The sequence below is a fragment of the Prionailurus bengalensis genome, chromosome C1 (assembly GCF_016509475.1).
Source record: "Prionailurus bengalensis isolate Pbe53 chromosome C1, Fcat_Pben_1.1_paternal_pri, whole genome shotgun sequence".
Classification (NCBI taxonomy): domain Eukaryota; kingdom Metazoa; phylum Chordata; class Mammalia; order Carnivora; family Felidae; genus Prionailurus; species Prionailurus bengalensis.
Genome location: NC_057345.1, coordinates 36,091,312 through 36,115,738, shown reverse-complemented (window position 1 = coordinate 36,115,738; position 24,427 = coordinate 36,091,312). Strand labels below are relative to the sequence as shown.

Below are 24,427 nucleotides of genomic sequence, written 5' to 3'. Positions count from 1 at the left end.
GAATTCAGACACACCTGTTTCTCCTTTTAGCAGATACTTTTCTGATGCAGAAGAATTTGTGCAATAAATTACCCATAATAAAATCAGAAACCCAAGTTTCCTTCCTGAAACTGATTTTCACTGCTTAAGTATTTACCAGTGTGCATATTTTAAGGAAGGTTTATGTCTCAGTTTCCTGCTAAATAAGAACATGGGAAAGGGTTTGAGCCAGTGCTGTCTGGGTGACCAGTGGAGGAGGTACATTTTTTCATTCAATGTACACTTCCCCAGCAAGGCTCTGGGGATGCAGGGAGTGCCCAGCCCAGTAGGAAAGAAAATAAAGTTACATTAAAAATGAAACCTTAGTCCAAAATTTGATGGACCAGGTAGAAATTAAACCAAACAGATACACTGGCACTCTTTGGCCATCCCTACAGTGGCTATAGAGGTCTAAGATCATACTCTAATAGGAGACCAGCAGCAGAGTAACAGGCCTCATTGCATGTTAGATGACTAACTTGTAGTGTCTTCAGAAGGGGTAGAGGCCTAGAGGCAGAAAGACTAGCATGACATTTGTTGGATTCTAAAGGCTAGGAAGGCAGAGACCCTATCTGCCACACTTTAGTCTCTCCTGCTAGTGTTACAAGTAGTCCAAGTGGAAATGTTGATTGAGCAATAAAAACTATCATATTTCATTGAATATATCTATTTGAAGACATTCTTTTATGTAGTAATAAGAAAACTTGGCAGTTACTACATTGTTGATCCTGATTTCAGTGTTAAAATGTGGAAAAAAACGTGCATATTAGAATCCGTGAATACTATAAATGAATTAAGTTGCAAAAGTATTAAACCAGACATGAGAAATTGGTTGAGATAGAAATATCGTACCTGTTTAGCCTTGGGCTTTGCTCCTAACTAGCTTTCACAGAACAGATTTCTAAAAATGTGCCCTTCTCCCTTGGACTTAAGCTGGACTGAGATCACATGCTTTGAAACGCTTTGCAAACTGTTGCTGGTCATATCTTGGCCTTACATGGGGAGGGGGTGTTGCTACCTTAAGTCTCTATCTTGTTTAGAAAAGGGAGTTTGTTTGGAAACATGGGGCTAAGTCAGAGCTCCTGCCTCTGATGGATGCAGATCTTTGGGGAGGTGGTGGAGAGATCTGACCCACAAGAAGGGGCTCCCTGGCCCCGGCCAGCTCAAGTGAAAGCTTACCCTCATCTGATAAATTTATAATGTTCTCCCTGAACTTTCCATTCCTTGGCCTGTGTGGACTATCTTTCCTCTATAGCCAAACAAAACCAAACCCAAAAAACAGGAATCAGGGAATGGGTGTTAGGGAGAGACCCCTGGCCTTGGTGTGACTTGGTTATGCAAAAGCTGTGGTTTCTTCCAGAGAGGCACAGTGCAAAGAAGAGCTTTTCAGCCTACAGGAAAGACAGGTTTCCTGGAAGAAAACCCAGAAGGGCCGATTGCTTCCATTCCCAGGTGTTCCCTAGAATGGAGAATGGGGCTAACTTGGGTAACCTCCATTTGGGGGAAAACAAGAATGAACAAGATGACACCTCCCTGCTGGAGGCTATTCAGTGACCAGCAATCAGGAGTAATGGGGCCCAGCCAGCCTAGGAGACAGCTGCTTGTTCCCCTTTATATAAGAGAAACGGAGATATTAAAAGGGACTTGCCCATGCTCATGTAATTAAGTAGAGCAGTCCTTGTGACACTTTTTAGGGGCTCCTCCCAAAGGTGGCCTGCTTTTTTCCCGCCCATGCTCCAGACCTGCCTAGACTTGTAGTTTCCCAGGTTGCTAAATCTCCTCCCCAAACATAAACTTAATCTAAACTCAGTAAACCTGGCCTTTCCTCTCTGCCTCTGGCTTTCTGTTTCAAACTCCTCTCCCATTCCCCTGCCCTCTGTCCTGTCTTCTGCAGGTCTTGTCTGGTGTCAGGAAAGGGATCCCATTCCATGGCCTCCTACTCTGGGGAGCCAGGGCTCCTGTCCTGTGGGTCCTGTGACATGGTTTTCCGCTCCTGGGCCCTGCTGGCTACCCACACTCAGCGCTTCTGCATTGGCCATCTGACCCGAGAGGTAACACCTGGTGCACACCCCTCAACAGGCCGCCTCTGGCCAAACCGGGCGGGTATTCAAACAACTCTTTGAGGATTTCTCATCCCACACCCTGTCGCCAGGTTGTGCCACAAGGACAACAGGGCATCTCAGACCAAAAGGCCAGCAAATTGGCTCTGAAGCAGCTAACGGAGGAGGTACTCTTGGCTCAAAATTCAGCGTCCTCCCCAAGCCTACATACAGATCAGGCAGATTATAGGTCGGATTACTCCTAACAGAGATCGCGCGTTCCTGTTATCTCCAGGTGCAGCGGCTGTGGCTGTACCTACAGGAAATGCAACCCTGGATAACAGAGGTCCCCCGAAGATCAGAAGGGCTCCGAAGACGTTGTGAGGCGCTGACTCAGGGCCCCACCCCAGAAGCTGCTGGAAGCCCGGGAGAGAGGCTTTGGGCATTGCAAAGGACTCACGCAAAGCGGATGGTGGAGACGAAGGCACAGAGCCTTGCCCTGGAGCGACGCAACGAGGGTGAGGGGAAAGGAGAGGGGGACTAAGGGCCCGCTCCGCCCCTCGCCCTTCGGATTTGAGTTTGTTGGCCCCGTTGCGACCCAATCCCTTACCGCCTCAGAACTGAGCCAACGCCTCCAAGGTTTGGCCCAGACCCGGGGCGGAATATCACGCCTTATCGGCCTGGAGCGGGAGCTTCGAGAACTCAGGGCAGAAGGCCGGCGAACGCGGGGAGCTCTAGAAGCGCTAGGGGCGCACGTTCAGCAGCTACAGCCAGAGTCCGGGTGAGAGCCGGCTCGGGGAATTCGGTAGCTCAGCTGAGCTGGCTTGGGGGCGGGGCTGGGGCTGGGCGGGACCCTCGGGAGGGCGGGACGCGCGAGGCTCCAGCCCCTAAGCCGCTGGAAAGCTGAGAGTGTTAGGTCGGGAAGGGGCGGGGCTTCCGGAGGCCTGGCGTCTGGATCTGTAATACCTTTTCCGCGCCGGTATCCCTCTACTCCAGGACCGGGCTCAACCCCTTGCGACAGGCAGAACTCTGTTGTCCGGTACTACAGGCCAACCCAGGGACTCTGGCTGCCGAGATCGGGTGAGGTCCCGGGCCCGGGTACGGCATGGGCGAAGCGCTGATCAGCTCTGGAAAGACGCTGCTGCCTTTTTGTCCCCTACTCCCTCCCTAGGGCCCTGCGCGAGGCCTATGTTCGAGGCGGGGGCCGGGACCCCGGCGTTTTGGGCCAGATATGTCAGTTGCAAGTGGAGGCCTCAACACTGGAGCTGCAGCGGTTGCGGACTCGCAGGGGTGAACAGGAGGGGTCCGGAGGGCCGTCCAGGAGTGCCTCTCAGATGCGGTGGTCTTAATTGTGGGAGGAGGAAAAGGGCGGTTGAGGGAGGTGATGAGGGAGGCATGAGGACCACCTGAGCAAAAACCCAGAAGTATAAAACCTGGGTGGTCTTTCTGGCAATGGCTAGAATGTTACCTGACAAGTCCAGCCTTGTCCAAAGAGACCTAAAGCTGGAGAACTCAGAATCTCACCAGCTGGTCACCAGAGGTCAGAGGTGACAGGTCGGACTTTTCATCGCAGGAAGGAAGGCAGATGCCACACTGGGGGAGCTTCTAGTAGTGGAAGCTGAAAACCGGCGCCTGGAGGCAGAAATCCTGGCCTTGCAGATGCAGAGAGGCGCAGGCCCTGCGTCCTGGCTTCAGCGAGTACCCGTCCCAGGTCACCTAGCTCAATCAGACCAAGCTCGGAAGAGGGGGTTAGAGGGACCATGTATGGGGAATGAGGCTGGTGTTTACGTGCTGTCCGTCCTTGTTTACGTGCATCTCCAGGTGTCCATGCACCTAGGCTCCCGGGGGGAGGGTTATCTCAGCGCTGTTACTTGTTGCGTCCTGCTTAGGGGTGCCCTACTGTTAATTTTGCTCCCAGGGCCTAGGAAGCTGCCACCTGCCGGGAATCCCAGCCCAAGTCTGAGAAGGAGGGAAGATCCCCCACGCCTCCCACCCCGGGTGGCTCCCCCACTGCCACCGATTCCACACCCCACAGGTGTCCTATTGAGTGGCACAGAAGAGGCTGTGAGGACCCAGGGGTTTGGTGGGGGAGGGTGGCAGGCAGTTCTGTTTTGTGCAGTTGGGGAAGCATGGACACCTGGGAGGCTTTCCGGGGTCCACTCTTTCCCAACCACAGCCGCTGCCTCCTGGAACCATGACCAGAAACCTAGGCCTGGATGCACACTTCCTCCTGCCCACTTCTGACGTTCTGGGCCCTGCACCCTACGACCCTGGGTGAGGCGGGCTTCCTCTTTTGACATCCTCTGTGACTTGGCCATCACTTTTAATTAAGGAGACCACTAGGACAAGTGAGGGTTGAGGGGGGCAAGGTTAAGAGGAGCTGGGGGTGTGTTTATGTGTAGGTGCCAGCTGAGACCTGTGTTCTTCAGGGCTGGGCTGGTCATTTTCTATGACTTCCTTCGGGGACTTGAGGCTTCTTGGATTTGGGTGCAACTACTGACCGGTTTGACCCGAGATGGACAGGATACAGGAGGGGTCACAGCATTGCCCCCAGCCCTTTGCTTGCCCCCACCTCCAGCTCCTGGGCCCATGGGCAACTGTGCCATCCTTGCCAGCAGGCAGCCTGTACCCAGGTCAGTATGTGGAGATTGGCTTTGGTGCCACATTTTGAGGCTTTTCCCTCATTCTGAGTTTTCTCATGTGTACATAGGGCCACTGGCTCTGAGGGCTATCCTAGGAAGGGAGAACAGTTCTGACACCTTGTTTTGGTTGTTCTAGACTGCCACCTTCACCATCAGTATCCTTGGTCTGTGAGCTACAGGCCTGGCAGGGGCTGGCATGGGCTACAGCACCACAGCCAAAGGCTTGGGCCTCACTGGTGTTATTTGACCGGGATCAAAGAGTGCTAAGTGGTCACTGGCGTATTCCACTTCGGGCCCTTCCTCTGGACCCCAGCCTTAGCCTTGGGCAGCTGAATGGGATTCCCCAGGTAAGTGTGGATTAACGAGGACTGGGTCTACTCCACGTACAGATGCATTACTATTTCATCTCTCTCCAGGTAGGTCAGGCTGAGCTCTTTCTGCGACTGGTTAATGCAAGAGATGCAGGTGTCCAGACACTGGCAGAGGTCAATCCAGCAAGTGCCCAGGAATACCAGTACCCACCTCTGGTGAGGGCCCACCTGGAGCTAGGGGCACCACAGGTGTGATTGGTGTGGTTAATTGCCGATATTTGCTGACCACCATGTGCCAAGTTATCAAGTGCTGTGAATGAACTCATTTAACCCTCATACATCCTATTAGGTAGATCTAGGTAAATGGATAAAGAAATCAGAGAACAATGAGGTTAACTTGGTTTACATTGGGTAGTCAAGACAAACCTCTTGCTAAAGATACACTTTCTTCTCCCCGTTCCACAGATGTCCAGTTCGCCTTCACTGGAAGCCAGCTCCCTTGCCCCAAAAGCTGGCTTTGTTGATCCCCCTCCTCCCACAGAAGAGCCCCTCAGCAGTCAAGGTTTGAGACGAGGGTTTGGGCCCTCATCACAGCTTTGACCTACCCCCTCTGGCTTTGAGTCTAGGAAAATATGGGCAGGAGTAGCTTAACATGCAGAGATCTAGGATTTGAAGTTGCCAGACCTGCAGTTTTACTACTACGCCTTCTGGTCTAGGAGCAAATAGCAGATAAAAGCTCCAACGGCTTTACCACCTTTCAAAAATACTTTTGTAAAACAGATGTGGTGATTAAGTGAATGTAAGGTTATTTGCAATACTGCCTGGCATCTAAATCCTTTCAAAGATGAGCAAGGGCACTCTTTAATTCATTAAAGGAACTTGAACTTATTCCCACATGTTTCTTGCTAAAGCCTGTCTTGTTGCCACACTTCTTCATTCAAATCCAAGCTTCCTCAGGACATCCTCTGGGAAGCCATCCAGGCTCTAAAGGTCCCATAAACTAGGAGCTCCCGTATCTTACACACTTGTAGAGGGCCACTTGTGAAATCTGGCTGAAATTTGATATTAGGCCTAAAACTCTCAGGACTTGGTACATGCAATACGAAGGCATCTTCAGGAAGATCTGCAGCCATGAGTTACCATAACCAGCCCAGAAAAACTCCATTTTCTCTTGTATTTAGGGGACAAAATAATAAAGTGAAAAACTGCCTCTGACATTGGTTATTAAAATGGCAGGTTCTGACCTAGAGTCTAGTGCAGCAAAGTAGCCCTGTGGGTGGTCAGAATTAAATAACTCCCTTTAGGTAATGTAGGGCAGGCACTGTTTGGAATTCAGATCCAAACAATGCCTGATGCATAACACGTAATTAAACTAAGGGTCGGGTCAGAGGCAGCTCATATATGGAGGCTCTCCATTTACCTTGCATCCTGGGCATCTGTGAGGTCCTAATGGGATGGCTTTAGTACCAGTATCCTAAGCACCAGCACCCTTAGACTGGGCAGCCAGACTTTCAACCCCACCTTCCACATGGAAATACTCTAGGCAGTCAAGGATCCCAGTGAAGATCTTTTTTTTTTTTAACATTTAGTTGAGAGAGTAAGAGTGAGCAGAGGAGGGGCAGAGAAGGAGACACTGAATCTGAAAATCTTTAAACACAAGTTCAGACCAAGAGCTTTTTTAGCATCTTTATTTGAGAAGTCAAAACTGCAGATAGGGTAACAATTCGGATTCAAGTTGATAGTTTCAGCCTTTCTGTACAGAAAACAAAACTCCATCAACCAGCCTCCCCACAGATTCTCCCAAGCACATCCAAAGGGTCCAGTCTGTCCCTCAGCCACTTTCAAACCAGAAAGCTCATTTCTCTATAATTAAGCACACCAGTTCTCAAGGTTTCCCCCACCACTCCCTCACAAGTTTTCTTCAGAGTTCTTTTTCCAGACAGGATTATTGGCCCCCAGTTGGAGACTAAGTGGATAAAAGTACCAAGGGCTGACTGAGAGGCGGTTATCAGCTCACAAAGTCCATCAAACAGAAGTATCAGCACCAAAGAGCAAGATCTTCACCAAGTCTTGTTTTTGTAGCCCCCATCCAGGGACAGCACCACTGAAGGTTTGCAACACAGCTGAGTGCAGTATTTAAAATGGAAAAAGCATAGCACCATTGGAAGACAAAAGGCCTATAACCATGCTTGATTTAATCACCTCCACAATAGGTAGGAATTTGGATGAGAACAGTACAGAAAGGGAGTGGGGGGTGCCTTTGGCCACTATACAAAACCTGGAGCGTTCCAAGGCACAGATTCAGCCAATGTTTAAGAAAAAAATCATCAAAGCCTCAACCTTTGCTTACAATCTTTATTGAAGTTATACAAAAAGAATCCCCCCAAAGTGAAAAAATACATTATATACAAAAACACTTTCCCTCAGGAGGAAGGCTCTGCGCCCTCTCTTAACATGCAGTGCTTTCAACTGTTGCTCCGGCCTCCACGGTCCCCTCCACTGCTGCCCGGCTTTCAGCCTGATTCTCAGCCTGGAAGACAAACAGGGAGCCTGGGCATAAATGACCCTACCTAGTTTAAGCCATTCTGTCTTATATATTGAGTAGAGGCCTTAGAGAAAGTAAACAGGTCTCTTAAAACCCTGCTTTGCTCCCTACATGAATAACGGCAATGACCACAAAATATAAGGCCATTTCCTAAATTTTCTAGAATAGGGCTGACCATGCCAATGTTTATAGGTTACCTGGAAAGGAGGAAGCAAAAGTAACCCAATGGTCTTGCCAATTAAATACCTTCTCATACATTCATTAGGACGGGACCTGTGGTATGTATATAGTTTCCATCTGTCAATGGGACATCCTACATTCCATAACCAAATTGTTTCCTGCACAGTGGATTAACTGAATGCAACCCTTATAAAAACAAACAGGCTCAAGGCGGGGAGCATGCACTTAGGAGGACCAGTTTCCCCAGGCCCTGAGAACAAGGGGAAATAAGGCAAGAGTCCAAGCCCTCTTAACTGCCCACCTCCTCCTCCATGTTTTCTGAAACTTCATTTCCACTGGAGACGGCATCCCCACTGCCTCCATTCACCTCCAGCTCTTGTTTGGCTTTCTTTGCATCATCTTTTCGGGGACTCTCTTCCTCTGGTTTCCTCTGAAGATATAATTGTGAGCTTCACAAATGTGCTGGATATTTTTAAAAGAACTGCAGAACTTTTTAACAGTCCCTTTACTCCTCTCCTCCCCTGCCGCTGCCACCCCATGGTTTTGCAGCACCAGGATCCACAGGTCTAAGGGTCTTCTCCCATGGCCACAGAGGCAGAAGCCAACCTGAGTTCAATACAATAAAGTGGTCTGCCAAAACATACCAATTCAGCCTCCCTAGTGGAAAGGTGGGGTAGGGTAAGGAGATCTAAACAATAACCAAACCACAATTTTGGGAGTCAGAAACAAAGGAATCAGTCTCCCACAAGAGGAAAAAAAAAAACTATTGTAACTACAGGCAGAGTCAGGAGTGTAAGTATCAGCAGGTCTGCTGCTGAATGACTACTGTCAAAACTTGCCTGCTTCCTAAGATGAGCCATGAGACCAAGTCTCCTCAGCAACTTTTCTGATTTGATACTCCTAGGCCAGAAGAGGCCTGGAAATTTTTGTTAGAAGACATATTCAAGTGAAAACTACGTTCACTCAAATCCTCACCAACTTTGCAAAATGAGTGTCTTATTGCATCAAATATTAGGGAATGCATTCCCCATGTATCATTTGAAGCAAAAAACAAAAAGACTGGAAAGACAGAAATGACCACATGTACATTTACCTTCTTTCTGACAAGGTGGGAAATATCAGTCACACAGTTAGATGAGGAAGCACCATCTGTTGGCTTTCTACTGGCAACCTGGCAAAAAGGACTTTGTTAGCAACGTACAGCTACATGAGGCCAACAGACCTGATGTTAAGTGACAAAAACCACCCGCATACTCACCATGGAGACTGAAGTGCCTCCTCCACTAGGAGTGAAACCTGAAGTAGAGCTCTCCACCTGTTTGGGAGGTGACAGACCCAAGTGGGGCCCAGGACAAAACCCACCAGGTCACCCACAGTCCTACAACGGTACTGACCATCCAAAAAACTGATTCTGATTAAGACCTCAAATACTAGCGGGCTTCCTTATTAGAAGCAATATCGTCCACCCACCTCTACCTACACCTGCCATCCCCAAACTGGGAGCTTAGGCAGTGTAGATGTTAAATTAACCCCTCTATATCATGTCATCACCAGGAGGGTAGGATACTCCCTGACATTCCAGCAGCCAAAAGCAGAGCCAGGAAATGTGGGGCTAAAAGCCATCATCAATACCTTGCTAATCTAAATAGGAGTTCTCAAAGATGGAAGTAATAGCTAACATTTATTAAGCGAACACTATTTGTATTGTCATAAGTATTTTAACCTACGTATTATTATCCCCATCTTACAGATGAGTCAACTAAGGCAAAGAAATGTTAAGTAACATGCCTATGGCCACACACAGTAAGCAGCAGATACAGAGCTCAAACCCAGTATGGCTCTAGAGTGTCTTCTCTTAAGCATTATACGATCTTAAGCATTATACTATCTGATAGGAATAATTAGATAAATTCTCACATTCCTTCAAACAACCAGCTCCCTAGAAACCAAGTCATGGTTCCTAGACAAATGGAACACTAATACCATGATGACTTCCAACAATATCATACTATTACCAAAACTTTAAAAGGAAACCAAACCAACCAGAGTTGCTTTCAGAGCCAATTCAGCTACATTCCCACTACGCTGGGACTCCTTCGCATCTTCTATCTTCTCTCTAATTTCAGGTAGCAGTTCCTTCAGCTCCTCAATTTCTTTTTCATATTCAGAAGATGATCCATCAGCCTCCTTCATCTGCTCACTTAGTACAGCTACAAAAAACAGGCTAAAGTGATCACTAATAGTTAACCACAAGGGGATCCATTTTTTAAAAATCTTATCAATTACTGGATCCACCAAGCTTAGCATCAAATAACTGATGCTCACTCACCCATTCTCTTCTCAATTACTTCAATGGATTTGCTGAACTGTGCCACTGCCTCATCATACTGAGAGTTGTACCCATAGGCCAAGCCCAGCTGGTAGTGGGTCTCTGCAAGGAGACGGTCATGGGCTTCCAGGTACTGTTCTTGAAGGTTTAGGCAGGCCTGGAACTCCTCCACAGCTTGGACATAATTCTCTAATAAACAGAAAAAGAAAAGCAAGCAAATGGATAGCATTTAATATTTCTAAATTTTATTTTTATTTATTTCATATTTCTAAATTTTATTTTATTTTTTATTTATTTATTTTTTTAAACGTTTTATTCATTTTCGAGACAGAGAGAGACAGAGCTTGAACGGGGGAGGGGCAGAGAGAGGGAGACACAGAACTGGAAGAAGGCTCCAGGCTCTGAGCCATCAGCCCAGAGCCCAACGCAGGGCTCGAACTCACGGACCGCAAGATCATGACCTGAGCCGAAGTTGGATGCCCAACCGACTGAGCCACCCAAGCGCCCCAATATTTCTAAATTTTAGACTATCCTACAGGAATGCTCTATTTTACATTTCATTTTCTTTGTAGCATCTCTAGGATCCTTGACTATAAACAATATCAAAATAACAAAAAACAAAACAAAAAAAACTACTGAAAGACTTCAGTTAGAGGAGATTATTCACACAGCTCTAGGAGCTATAGGAACCCAAACTGACTGTCCTTTAAAGCCAACTGCCCACAACTTATGATCAATCAAGCTGAATTTTAAGGAATTAGAGGAAGAATGGGGACGGGGGGACATTAAAGGAAAGAGTAAAATGAAAAATGTATTACCAGATTCAACACTAACTTCTCCAAGTTTAAGATGTGCCTGCGCAGCATAAAGCTGAGCTTCTTTTGTTTCTTGCCTAAAAGAAGGAAAAGATGATCAGAAACCTTAACAGCATTTGCCCAAGCCTAACTGGTATTCTATTTTCATTCAACCTCCGAACTCCCAACCTGAGCCTAGACACACCAAAAGTTTTACCTTTTAAAAATAATCTTTGCTAAATCCAGCATATCCCAGGCAAGCTCTAGATTCCCAATCTCTTCCTCTTCACTTTCTTGAAGAGACTAAAAAGTATATCCAAATCATTGGTATTAGGCAGCAGTACAAGACAGGCATCTTTAGATTACAAATCTAAATGTATAACTAAGAAAAAGCTATGATAATAATCAGGCATACCCTAGTAAGCTACAGTCCTACAAAAAGAAAGCAGAAATTGATACTGACAAATAATTTACCTTGTTTTCAAGAATGGATTCATTTGGTGTTTCTTCAGCCTTGTCATTTTCTTTATCCTCCTCTTCTGAGCCTTCAGTTTCTGCAAGCAAAAATTACTCAGTATTGAGAATACTAAGGATATCTTTTAACTAGTCAGAAGTTCCAATAAATGTCGGTTGAATAACCTATATTCTGAGGTAGAACAGGCCAGATGCTAAGTCAGTTAATATTTGAACTGGATAGAAATATAAAGCCAGTGATTATAGTCTAATTCATGTGTAATCTAGATTTAGATTGTATAATCTTATGGCGTCTATGGTTTATACCTTCAGTGATCAGAAGGCTGAATGTTTCTCTTCTAAAAATCATTCCTGATCTCTCAGATCAAGACATATTAGCTATTGTAGCCTTTTGGTTACTAGAAGTTCCCATCTACTCAGCCAGAAGCAAATGGAGACCTCAGCCAGTGTTCCTGGGGTCTTTAGGCCACTTGTTAGAGAATACTAACAAGCTGACAAAGTATGAAAAGTTAAATTACCCCAGTCCATTCAGATCAAGAATGCTCAAGAGACTAGCTTTCCCACAACAGAGCTGTAGAGAGAAAAGCATAGTCCTTACCAACTCTCACCAATGAGCATGCCACAGACTCCAGCCAGCTCTAGCACATACAGAAATGAGTGAGCACTACCACAACCAATTATTCTACTCCAGTATAATGTTAAAATTTGCAGCCATACTGACACTGTATTTTACCATATTGGCATACACTCACAAGTCAAATGCCTAGTAGAAGGACAGGCTGCTAATAAATAGCTCTATTCACCACATGAAGCTCAGAATACCAAGCGATTAAAAATGGGCTTATAGGGGCGCCTGGGTGGCTCAGTCGGTTAAGTGTCCGACCTGGCTCAGGTCATGACCTCGCGGTTTTTGAGTTCAAGCCCCGCGTCAGGCTCTGTGCTGACAGCTCAGAGCCTGGAGCCTGCTTTAGATTCTGTGTCTCCCTCTCCCTCTGCCCCTCCCCTGCTCATGCTCTAACTCTGTCTTTCAATAATAAACGTTTGGGGCGCCTGGGTGGCGCAGTCGGTTAAGCGTCCGACTTCAGCCAGGTCACGATCTCGCGGTCCGTGAGTTCAAGCCCCGCATCAGGCTCTGGGCTGATGGCTCGGAGCCTGGAGCCTGTTTCCGATTCTGTGTCTCCCTCTCTCTCTGCCCCTCCCCCGTTCATGCTCTGTCTCTCTCTGTCCCAAAAATAAATAAACGTTGAAAAAATAAATAAATAAATAAATAAAATAAATAAATAAATAAACGTTAAAAAATTTTTTTTTTTAAAAATGGGCTTATGGGGGCACAAACAATTCACAAACTGGGTATAATGTGCCTACCTCTGCCATCTTTCATTAAGCATTTTTAACACAAGTAAAATATTGTCTCTTAACAAGCTATTATGGGAACATGAATATGGCAATTAGGCCTTAGGAAGTCAGGCTAAAGGACTTTTATCTGTCTAGCAATTCTGGTTCAGGATGGGAACAGGCAAAGAAAATTCCTAAACATTATAAATTAGTAGGACAATCTAACAAAGTCCTTTAAGAAGGGCACCTGGCCGGCACAGTCAATGGAATGTGTAACTCTTGATCTCAAGATTTTAGGTTCTAGCACCACACTGGGTGTAGAGATTAAATAAATAAAATTAAATTAAAAAAAAGAAATCCTCTAAGAATCAATTACAAGTTACAAGCTAATTAACCTCTTTGGTAAACTGTTTTATCAAATGAGTCACTTTTCCCGTTGACCATGTGATTTAGTGCTTCTGAAATAAATACCCACCATCACACACCATTATATATCCATGCCCAAATTTCCAAGATGTTTGTATACTTAGTACACTGTTAAGACTAGATGGTAATGAAGCCCGTTCTCCAGGAGAATATGCAAAACGGGTGAAGTAAATCTATGAAACATTTTACCTTCACAATTTGTAGAAAAAAATTTAACAAAATGTGTATGGTTATTCTCTATTTTTAATTATCTGGTATCTGTTCCTACTCATACCAGAATGCTAGGTGACATCTAATTTGGCATAAGGTCTTACTGAGTTTTACATCAAATTTTTAAACTAAAACTCTTATGATAATGTGAGAAAATATTGGTTTTCCTGCAGAAATTTGTACTACCTTCACGGGATGGTGGAGAAGCAGCTAGGTTAATGAGAAAGCCATTACTTTAAAGTGATACTTTCCAATCTGGTAACCTGTACTCAGGTATTAATAGGAATTGCCCTGATGTCCTCAGTAAAGTGATCTGTTAAAATATTTTCCAAACTTCTCTGAAAGTGGAATCTTCTTTGTAGTATGCCTATTATCATCCTTTGGAGAAAGGGAAACACAGTTTTATACCATTTCTCTAATTTGTTGCCTGTTCAAAAGTTAAGGGCACAGAATGGTGCAAAGAAGAAAATTCCTCTTAAAGACAAAGTAAAGGCAATCTGCTGGTTCTTTGGTTATTCTAGCACTCCCACAGGACTAAGTCAGGTAAACACTACAGACTGACCAGTAGTCTGAGCATGGCCAAGCTCTGTGCCTACAATTTAAAAACTTTGTTTACTTATCAATCCTATCTAGTGTGACAATCAGAAAAGAACAGATCAGTTATCTTTATTAGGGATAAATGACATTTGAAGAGAGGTGGTAGAAAATGGGATTTTAAGAGAAAACCTCTGGGATACCTGGCTGGCTCAGTTGGTAGTATATGTGACACTCGTGATTTTGGGGTTGTGAATTTGAGCCCCCTGTTAAGTGTAGAGATTACTTAAAAATAAAATCTTAAGGGGCACCTAGTTGGCTCTGTCAGTTAAGCTTCCAACTTGGGCTTAGGTCATGATCTTACAGTTCAGGAGTTTAAGCCCCATGTCGGGCTCTGTGCTGATAGTTCAGAGCCTTGAGCCTGCTTCAGATTCTGTGTTTCCCTCTCTCTCTGCTCCTCCCCCACTCATGCTCTGTCTCTGTCTCTCAAAAATAAATAAACGTTAAATTTTTTTTTTTTTTTTTTTTTTTTTTTTTTTAAATAAAATCTTAAGGGGTGCCTGGGTAGCTCAGTCAGTTAAACTGCCAACTCTTGATTTCAGCTCAGGTTATGCCCTAGCAGTTAATGAGATTAAGTCCCACTTTGGGGTCTGTGCTAACAGCACGGAGCCTGCTTGGGATTCTCTCTTTCCCTCTCTCTCTGCCCCCCCACCCCCTGCCCCACACTTGTGTGCACTCTGTCTCAAAATAAACAAACATTAAAAATTTAAAAAAATTAAAAATCAAAATTCTTAAAAGATAAAGAGAGAGAGAAAAAAAAACAACAACACTTATAAGATTTCTGCAAAGGGATACCTGGGTGGTATAGTTAGGCATCTGACTTGGGCTCAGGTCATGATCTCATGGTTCATGGGTTCAAGCCCTGCATCAGGCTCTGGGCTGACAGTGTGGAGGTCTGCTTGGGATTCTCTCTCTCTCTGTTCCTTCCCCACTTGCTCACATGCTCTCTCAAAATAAACTAAAAAAAAAAAAAATTCTGCAGGCTAGTGTTGCCACAGAAAGAGAAATAGAGCACAGAGAGTTGAGAGCTTGGGCCCTAGAGCCAGAAGGTTTGGGTACCTCAGCCCTCCACTTATTGGCTATATGACTAAGGCAAATTGCTTAACCTCTTTCTGCCATTTCTTCATTTAATTTTTTTTTTTTTTTTTTTTTTTGAGACAGAGATCATGAGTGGCAAAGGGTATCCCAAGCAGGCTCCACACTGTTAGCATAGAGCCCTACTCAGGACTCGAACCAACCGAGATCATGACCTGAGCCAAAATCAAGAGTGGGATGCCTAAATGACTGAGCCATCCAGGTGCCCCTGCCATTTCTTCTTTTGTAAAATATGGAAAACTACCTTCTTTAGAAGTAGAGTGGTAGCTGGGATAAGACTAAAAACTGCAACTGATGACTCCTAGGGCTTTTATAAGTGTTTTGAAAAGAGTGACCAGAAAGTTTTTGATAGGAGATGGATTAAAGGAGATAAAACTACCTTCCTCACTGTGAGGTAGGCTTGGGGACAGCAATACATTCATGTCAGATCTAGAGTTGGATTCTAGTACTATGACTTAGTATTTGACCCTAAACATGTAACGTAACCCCTAAGCCTCAATTTCCTCATGGCTGTAAGTGGAGTAATACTACCTACTACATAGTATAATCTTGGAATAAAAAATAACGTATGTGAGAAAGCTCTAACAATGTCACTTGTGATCCCACAGAATAGTTTTTGAACTGGAGAAATAGGACATCTCTACTGTAGCTTATTATTCAAAGTCCAACTTAAAAGAGCCAGCAGAACTTCTTACTGTCTTTGCTCACTATCATTAAAGATCAAGACATGGTAGTTTCTTAAAAATTGAGGTAATTCAGTTCTGTGCTTTTTCCATAAAGAACTCCTAAAACCCAATAAGCAGCCCAATGGTGCTACCACTTAGCCAATTCATTTCTGGTTACCATGCCTGTGCTGGCTGGAGTGCAGCGACCTGCACATAGGTAGAATGTATTTTACCAGGATGAGCTGCAAGTACTGATTGTTTGTTTTTGAAAATCTAAAAGTAAAGAGAACTCTTGAAGTAGTCTGGCAATTATATGAAGTAGTAACTATTAACTAGAATATACCTGTGGTTATTAATACCAACGTTAGATGAACCTTATAGACAGTAGAATCCTCAAATGATAGTACAACTCAAGTCAGACGTGCCAGTTATCTAATTACTAATTAGAGGCTTATACATCTTGATGGAATTGAATCAAAATTAGACCAATACTATACAAAGCATCCAGACACTTTATAACGTTCTAAGTAACAAAAACTTCAGTTTAGCAGCCAAAGCAAGCATGAAATGAGGGGGAAAGCAGCAAGAGAGCTAACAGTTAAGTTTTTCATTATCTTTTGGAGGGGCTAATTTAAAACTAATGTGAATAAGCCTCTAAGTACTTCCTGAAGACTAAAAGTAAAAGTCACCAGAATTCTTTCACTGTGGTTAACTGCCTTCATTTAAATGGCATGCCTGCTTAAGTGTACCAATTCACTGGATTCTACTGTTCTAATCCTGCTTCCTAAAGCAGAGAATAGGAACCATGTGAACAGTAAATTTAAAAATCCAGAGGCATGCAAGTGAACATCCATTCAGCATTCTCTGCCAGCCTAGCCCACTATTTCCCTACCTACTCCACCACCCTCCATCCACCTTTATTGGCTAGTACAATACAAATTACTGATAGCTAGCCAAGTCTCAGAAATCACAGAGAAGGCCTATTTTGCAGTTAGTAAAAGCGTTAGTTTATAAGCCAGCTAAAGACTTGCTTTTGATTTAACTTGCTAAACTTATCACAATCTTCTTAAACTACCCCCATTTTCATTTAGCCCTTTCCTAATCCAAAGGCAGACGGAAAATCCTGAATGGAAGGCTGACTTTTACCCATGATTAGTGAGTCAAATCCAGAATGTACTCCACCCACTGCAGCTCTTGCATATCCCGGTTACCTTCACCCTCTTTCATCTGTTCTTCTCTCTCTTGTGTTTCTTCATTAGCAGCTATCTTAACTTTGTCTTCAGGGCATTTCTCAGTAGCCCCCTGGGCTACCTTGGTCTCAACCCCATCTCCAGCTGCCTCAGACTCTTCTGTGGACAGCTTAATCTCCTCCTGGCTAGGAACCAACTCTGCCCTGACCTTCTCCTCTAGTCCTGAGCCATCTTTTGTTTCTGTCAGTCCTTCTGCATTAGTCTGTTGTTCAACAGGAGTCTGATCTCCTGCAGCTGACCGTCCATTGACTGCACCATCCTTAGGGAGAACTGTGATCTCCTGCCCAGGCTTCTCAGAGACTTCTGACCCAGCTTTTACAGCTGAGGACTCTGCAGCCTCTACTGTCACCTCTGGTGACTCTTCAGCAGGAGGCACTTCTTGCCCTACCAGCTGCTCAAGAACAGCCTTTCCTGACTCATTTTCAGAGGCAGCTACCTGCTCCTTTGGCTCATCCCCACCCACCTCCACTGGCTTGACTGTTGAATCTATAGGCTCTGCTTCTGCCTCCACTGCAGTACCCTGCTTTTCAAGAGTCATATCAGACTGCTCTTCTAAAGCTTCTTTTGGCTTCTCCTCTATGCTCACAATTACTTCTCCCTGCTTTTCTTGACCTCCTTTTTCTCTGCATTCTTCTTGGACGTTAGTTCTACAAACTGATTTTTCTTCCTCAGCATCTGGTGCTTCCTCCTCTGGTCTCTTCTCAGAAGTAACCTTGGCTTCATTCAGTCCTTCTGGTGCTGCTGTTTCTTTTGCTTCCTCAGTGGTTTCAGCTAACTGATCTGGAGTGGATTCAACTTTTTCCTGTAGTTCCTGTGCAGGCTCACTTATATCCATATCTTCTCTTCCACCCTTCTCCATTTCAGTCTCCTGCTCTTTATCAATTTCAGGCTTTACCAGAGACTGGTCTTCTGGTTTTTTTGCTTCTTCTTTTTCTCCCATGGCGTCATAAACCTGTTCTCTCAACTCTTCCCTTGCTTCCTCTACATGGTTAAAGAACATGAAGCATAAACATGTCTTCGAGTTTAGTGATAAAGGCATAAACGGAAACTAAAAATACATTCCCTTTAAACCCTCAAACAACCTGGCTTAAATTTTAGCGATGACCTAAAACTTATCTACCCCTTGAGAAAAGCAAAGGGAAAAAGTCCCAGATAGCAGAGCAACTTATTGCAAAAGACACCCAAGCTCCTTAAATTAGATACTCTTTTACTTGAGCATTCTGATTATCAGTTAGGTAAGAGATGCCAAGCTTTATTCTCTCCTCTGAACATTATAAACCTCCAACTGACATGTAAAACTCTAGTAGCCAAACTCTACTTAGAATTTAACATTTAATTTTCTTAGCCACAAAAAGTGTAAAGACTCCAAAACCATGACTATTAAAATCACTGAGCTGCACAGACTTTTAAAATTTTTGCATCAGAAAAATATTTAAAGTTGTTGTATATTTAAAAGTATCAATTTAACACATTTATTGGGGAAATTAAGTTTTCCTCTTACAAAAGCCTGCTGTCAGTTTCAGTAATTGGCTACCTCCACTGTAGTCTCCACTAGATGCAGGTTATTTACCCCCTAGCAACTTAGGGAGAGACCATCCAGGATAGGGAGAGCCTTACTTCCATCATCTGTACACAAGAAATATACGTCGCATCTTCTGAATGTCACATGCAACTCCACATACCATCTATGTTATCATTATTTTCTACCAGAGATTCGTCTTCTGTTTTTTCTCCTTCCTCCTCTTCCACATGCACACCTTCCAGGGCATTTCCCAACACACCATTCTCCATTCTAGGAGAACAAAAGGAGAAAGCACCAGAGGTATGATGGATAGAACTAACAGTTTTTCTAAGACAAAAATTACAGTCCTATATTATAAAAGCAACAGAAGAGCAATCAAACGCAGGATATAAACTAAGTTTTCAGAGACGAAAAGCAACAATCAAAACTAATATAAATTAAGACTGTAAAAGTACTGAAAGAAAAAAGCATAACCTTCATCCAGCCACCTAAAAAATACTGATGACTCTTGTCAAAAGAACAAAATCAATAAATATATTCCCTTTACATTACAGCCATTGTATTTCCTAAACTTCGCATCCACCTGCATTTCTCTAGATGGCTTAAAAACATTCTGGCAAGACTTTGATGACAAATCATGGGAATGATCTACAAATTAGAAAACTTACCAGATTAAACAGGGCACAAATTATTTGCTAGTTTGTGTACCCTCAATAGATTCTATTCTGGTTAATAAACTTCAGTGGAAAATACACAAGTTTCCAAGAGTTTAGACTACTTATGAGTTTTATTTACTAGAGATTCTCATATGCTAATGTTTTCAAATTGTCCTTCATTCAGTCCTTGTTAAGGATGATTGTTCTGGGCTGAGAGTGCTTTTAAGGATGACTGTTTTGGGATGAGAGTGTTTTTAAAAGTTCTCTCTATACTGCACTTCAATAAATTATTGACCATTCACTAATAGAAACATCTCTGCCTCTAACAAACCCAAAAGTCAAAACCCATGCATAACTTTACTCTGCTTCAAGTGCCTTTGAAAACTTCCATCAATATGTCCTGTTCCTCCTAAACCCCCAGTTCTCTTAGCTCATGTGAAATCACAAAGCTAGTAAACAATCCTGGCAAACAAAGAAACCTTAAGTTTTTAAAGAGACCATCATAATGTTACACAAAACACCCTACTTAAATACTGTGGCTTAAAAGACATACCTTGCCAACTCCAGAAGTGATTTCCCATAGAAAAAGAAGGCTTCTCCACACTCATTAGCGGTCTCTCCATACTTCTTACCTCTACAAAGAGAAGAAACATCTAAGACCTGAATTAACATCTAGTCTAAAACATTCATTTCTAGTTCTTTAAACTCTAAAATGACATTTCTTCAGTAACACATCTCTCTAGGAAACCAATATTCCCCTCCTCTTGCTTTCAAGTCAAGGTCAAAGGGTTATTGCCTGGTCTCTCTACATATACATTCCAATTAACATCAATTTGCTATGGTTAGAGTATATAATCTTAAGAGACAAACTACATTAAATAGATATTTCTCCTGCTAGAAGATGGGTGTCAGTATAGGCCAGAATAGTTAAAGGACCTTTAGCTGGAACCTAAAAGACGAATAAAATATATGGAAAGACATCATGTTATAGAGGGTAAGACTCTGGAGTCAGACTGTCTGGGTTCAAATCACATCTCTAAACTTTAGCTGTATAACCTTAGACTCACAGTGCCTTAATGTAGAAATGTTAAGAACTGCTCAAAGATCTAAGAATTGAATTAATGTATACAAAAGTACGATGCTTAGACATACAGACAGCACTATATGTAAGTTTTAGCTATTAATCTCTAGACAGGGTGGCTCAGATCGTTAAGCATCCAACTCTTGATTTCGGCACAGGTCATCATCTCCTCATTGCGGAATGAAGCCCCATGTTGGGCTCCATGCTGATCCTGGACCCTGCTTGGAATTCTGTCTCTCCCTCTCTCTTTGCCCCTCCCCCCATTCTCAAAGTGAATAAACAAGCATTAAAAAAAGCGAAAAAAAAAAAAAAAAAAGGAATTAGACACGATATTAATGCAGACATCTAGGAATAAGGTTCTGCTCTATTGGGAGAAGTAATGGGGTTGAGACAAGAATGGACTGATACGACCCTGACTGAATAAGAAGGAATGAAAAAGCCAGAGGCTTTTAATCACTGTGAGCCTGAAACCCAGTTTTATTATAAGGATTTCTATTATAAGGAGGATTTCTTCAACTCAACTCCATATAACTACTCAACTCATCAGGGAACATGACTAACTTCAACTGCTACTGGTAACAGGATGTTACCTATATTGAGAAACTAGCTCAAACCAGGTCATAGGCTGAAAGGCTATTGCTTGAAGATTCAAATTAAATTTCTTCTCTTCCAGTTCCACGGATACATAAACTCTTTGGTTAAAATAAATCACTTTTGAGGCACTAAATAAAGCTAATCTGCTTCCTCATGATGTAGATATATATGGCCACCTAGTGGTAGCTGCCAACTTCCAGATAGTTGCAACAGAGAATAAAGGTGCTAACAATATGAAAACTTCTGCACTTATATCAGCATTAGTGGTAGGGTGGCCATTATGGCTTACCTGGGACTTTTTTTTTTTTTAAGAGACAAAAGAAAGCACTTGAGCAGGAGACGGGGGGGGGGGGGGGGCTCGATCCCACCCTGGGATCATGACCTGATCTAAAATCACAAGTTGAGGGCGCCTGGGTGGCGCAGTCGGTTAAGCGTCCGACTTCAGCCAGGTCGTGATCTCGCGGTCTGTGAGTTCGAGCCCCGCATCAGGCTCTGGGCTGATGGCTCAGAGCCTGGAGCCTGTTTCCGATTCTGTGTCTCCCTCTCTCTCTGCCCCTCCCCCGTTCATGCTCTGTCTCTCTCTGTCCCAAAAATAAAATAAACGTTGAAAAAAAAAATTTTTTTTTTTAAAAAATAAAATCACAAGTTGGTTGCTCAACTGAATTACCCACCCAGGAGCCCCTACGGCTTGCTTGGGACTTTGAGGAGTTTCCCCAGACACAGAACTTCCAATGTTAAATTAGAAAAGTCCCAGAACAGGGGCGCCTGGGTGGCTCAGCTGGTTGGTCGTCCAACTTCAGCTCATGATCTTGCGGTTTGTGGGCTCAAGCCCCGCATCAGGCTCTGTGCTGATAGCTCAGAGCCTGGAGCCTGCTTCGGATTCTGTGTATCTCTCTAGCTCTGCCCCTCCCTCACTCATGTTCAGGCACGTGCGCACTCTCTCCCTCTCTCAAGAATAAATAAAATATTAAAAAATAAAAAATTTAGAAAAGTCCCAGAACAAAGCAGGACAGGTTGGCCACCCTAATCAGTGGTGGTTGGAAAACAAATTACCTTACTCAGGAAAAGCAAAGACCAAAATTGCTCAGTGATATGTAAGTCTCATCATTAGTTACAGGAATAAACTTGTACATGAAAAATATCCAACCTTTTAAAATTCTTTCCCCCACAAGACAACCATATATATACATATATATATACACATACATATATATTTGTGTATATATATTTATGTATTTATATGTATTTGAGCAGAGTGAGAGGGAGAGAGAATCCTAAGCATGCTCCCCACTGACAGTGCAGAGCTCAATGCAGGTTCAGACCCCAAAACCACGAAATCATGACCTGAGCCAAAATCAAGAGTCAGACGCTTAACCGACTCAGCCATCCAGGCACCAGAAGACAACCTTTTAACGAACAAAATATAGCACATCATATCAAAACATAGTACTTACAAAAGACTAGCTGCTTCCTGGAATGCATTGACAGCTGCTGGAATATCCCCCATCACCAGATGTTTCTGTCCTAAACCCAACAGTTTCTTAGCTTCATTATCCACATCCAAACTGCAAGAAAAAAGTTTTTCAAGTGTCAAATACTGTTTAAAACCCACATTTTTTGGAATACCTGCTATGTATTTTTTTAATTTTTACTTTAGAGAGAGTGCAAGCAGGGAAGAAAGGCAGAGGGAAAAGAGAGAGAATCTTAAGCAGGATTCTTCACACACAGCATGGAGCCAGCATGGAACTGGATCCCACGACCCTGGGATCATGACCTGAGACAAAATCAAGAGTCAGACAATCCACTGACTCACCCAGTGCCCTGAATACCTGCTACATTTAAACCATTATACTTTAACCTCTTTAAACCTCTGACCACTGTGGCAAGGCCTAGCTAACTCACATTTATTTATCACTATAAAATCAAAAGAAATCCTGGGACGCCTGGGTGGCTCAACTAAGCATTTAACTTCAGCTCAGGTCATGATCTCACGGTTCAAGAGTTCAAGCCCCACATGGGGCTCTCCGCTAGCAGCACAGAGCCCAGTTGGGATCCTGTCTCCCTCTCTCTCTGACCCTCTCCTGCTTGCTCTAAAAAATAAACACTAAATAAATAAATAAATAAACAAACAAACAAACAAACGTCCAGCTTCTGTTCAAGTCATGACCTCACGGCTCATGAGTATTCAAAGATAGGTTAACATTTGCCAGGCATGTAATGAATAAGGAGAACTAAGTAACTTACAATTTAATATTTTAATCAATGTGAAAAACCAGAAGACATTGCTGTCAGGAGAATGCCATACTTTATATATTTTTTAAATTTTTAATGTTTATTTATTTTGAAAGAGATAGAGACAAGAGCGTGAGCAGGGGAGGGGCAGAGAGAAGGAGACACAGAATACGAAGCAGGCTCCAGGATCTGAGCTGTCAGCACAGAGCCCGATGTGGGGCTTGAACCCATGAACTATGAGATCATGACCTGAGCCAAAGTCGGACACTTAACTGACTGAGCCACCCAGGTGGCCCAAGACTATACTTTAAATTACACACAAGTATAGGGCTTCTCTGGGTGGCTATGACCTCATGGCTCATGAGCTTCAGCCGTGTCGGGCTCTGTGCTGACAGCTCAGAGCCTGGAGCCTACTTCGGATTCTGTGTCTCCCTCTCTCTCTCTCTGCCCCTCCCCTGCTTGTGCTCTGTCTCTCTCTCTCTCAAGGGTGAATAAACATTTTAAAAAATAATAATTAAAAAAAATAATAATAATGATACTGTGGTGCCTGGGTGGCTCAGTTGGTTAAGCATCCGACTTCGGCTCAGGTCATGATCTTATGGCTTGTGGGTTCAAGCCCCACATCCAGCTCTGTCTTGACAGCTCAGAGCCTGGAACCTGCTTCGGATTCTGTCTCCTTCTCTCTCTGCCCCTCTCCCACTCATGCTCTGTTTCTCAAAAACTAAACATTAAAAAAAATTTTTTTAATAAATAATGACACTGCCCTCAAGTTATATAGTTCTTAAGTTTATGTTCCAGAGATAAAATCTAACTGTACTCTGTAAACAATCTTACCTATCCACTTTATCTGCAGAGGTAGAGGGAGCAGGAGCATCTTCTTCAATCCTGTAATGAAACATTAAGAGGAAACAAAAATGAGGTTATTTTAAGCCTGGAAATTACATAAATTAAGAAAAATATAAAGCCATAAAAAGAGGGTGCCTGGGTGGCTCAGTTGGTTAAGCATCCGGTTCTTGACTTCAGCTCAGGTCATAGCTTATAGTTCATGGGTTCAAACCCATGTTGGGCCTTATGCTGGCAGTGTGGGGCCTGCTTGGGATTCTCTCTGCCCCTCCCCCACTCTCACACTCTGGCTCTCTCTCAAAATAAATTAAAAAAAAATTTTTTTTAAAGCCTTAAGAAGAGCCACCATTTATTAAATGCCTGATAGGATATTAAGATCTTAAAACCAATATTTACTTCTATTCAATCTTCACTCATTCAAATATCTGTTAAATACGTATTTGCTAGTCATGAGATATACTACAGTGATGGTCACATCCTAGCTTTAAGTTTATGATTAGGTGGATGAAAGTGAAGTATTTATTATAATGCAACATATGCATTACTGAAAAATCTCACATTCTGCTTAACTTCTCACTAAAAATAAGTTTTT

The 24,427-nt window shown here is 43.5% G+C and overlaps 2 protein-coding genes across 9 annotated transcripts in view; one reads left to right on the top strand and one right to left on the bottom strand.

Moving 5' to 3' along the window:
• Positions 1 to 42: 42 nt before the first annotated feature.
• Positions 43 to 5,898, top strand: CCDC17 (coiled-coil domain containing 17). The gene is given in 13 exon segments (XM_043574834.1): positions 43 to 2,162; positions 2,165 to 2,245; positions 2,353 to 2,575; positions 2,676 to 2,838; positions 3,054 to 3,137; positions 3,229 to 3,347; positions 3,631 to 4,219; positions 4,221 to 4,331; positions 4,487 to 4,690; positions 4,836 to 5,046; positions 5,116 to 5,226; positions 5,476 to 5,564; positions 5,566 to 5,898. Coding segments are annotated over 13 exon segments (2,292 nt in total). The 5' UTR covers positions 43 to 1,946; the 3' UTR covers positions 5,657 to 5,898.
• A 784-nt stretch (positions 5,899 to 6,682) lies between these two features.
• The window catches only part of LOC122480431 (nuclear autoantigenic sperm protein), a 42,783-nt gene continuing 25,038 nt past the window's right edge, over positions 6,683 to 24,427 (bottom strand). For 2 of the 8 annotated variants that reach the window (XM_043574820.1, XM_043574819.1), the window contains 14 exons: positions 23,827 to 23,877; positions 22,215 to 22,325; positions 19,639 to 19,719; positions 18,590 to 18,699; positions 16,869 to 17,888; positions 11,333 to 11,412; positions 11,076 to 11,161; positions 10,883 to 10,956; positions 10,065 to 10,253; positions 9,779 to 9,945; positions 8,994 to 9,050; positions 8,829 to 8,906; positions 8,037 to 8,165; positions 6,683 to 7,540 (listed from right to left, as the gene is read on the bottom strand). In XM_043574820.1, the coding sequence (XP_043430755.1) occupies positions 7,460 to 7,540; positions 8,037 to 8,165; positions 8,829 to 8,906; positions 8,994 to 9,050; positions 9,779 to 9,945; positions 10,065 to 10,253; positions 10,883 to 10,956; positions 11,076 to 11,161; positions 11,333 to 11,412; positions 16,869 to 17,888; positions 18,590 to 18,699; positions 19,639 to 19,719; positions 22,215 to 22,325; positions 23,827 to 23,877 (2,314 nt within the window). In that variant the 3' untranslated portion in view covers positions 6,683 to 7,459. The remainder of the gene's footprint in view (positions 7,541 to 8,036; positions 8,166 to 8,828; positions 8,907 to 8,993; positions 9,051 to 9,778; positions 9,946 to 10,064; positions 10,254 to 10,882; positions 10,957 to 11,075; positions 11,162 to 11,332; positions 11,413 to 16,868; positions 17,889 to 18,589; positions 18,700 to 19,638; positions 19,720 to 22,214; positions 22,326 to 23,826; positions 23,878 to 24,427) is intronic. The other 6 variants (XM_043574826.1, XM_043574825.1, XM_043574822.1 and 3 more) reach the window with 4 other exon arrangements.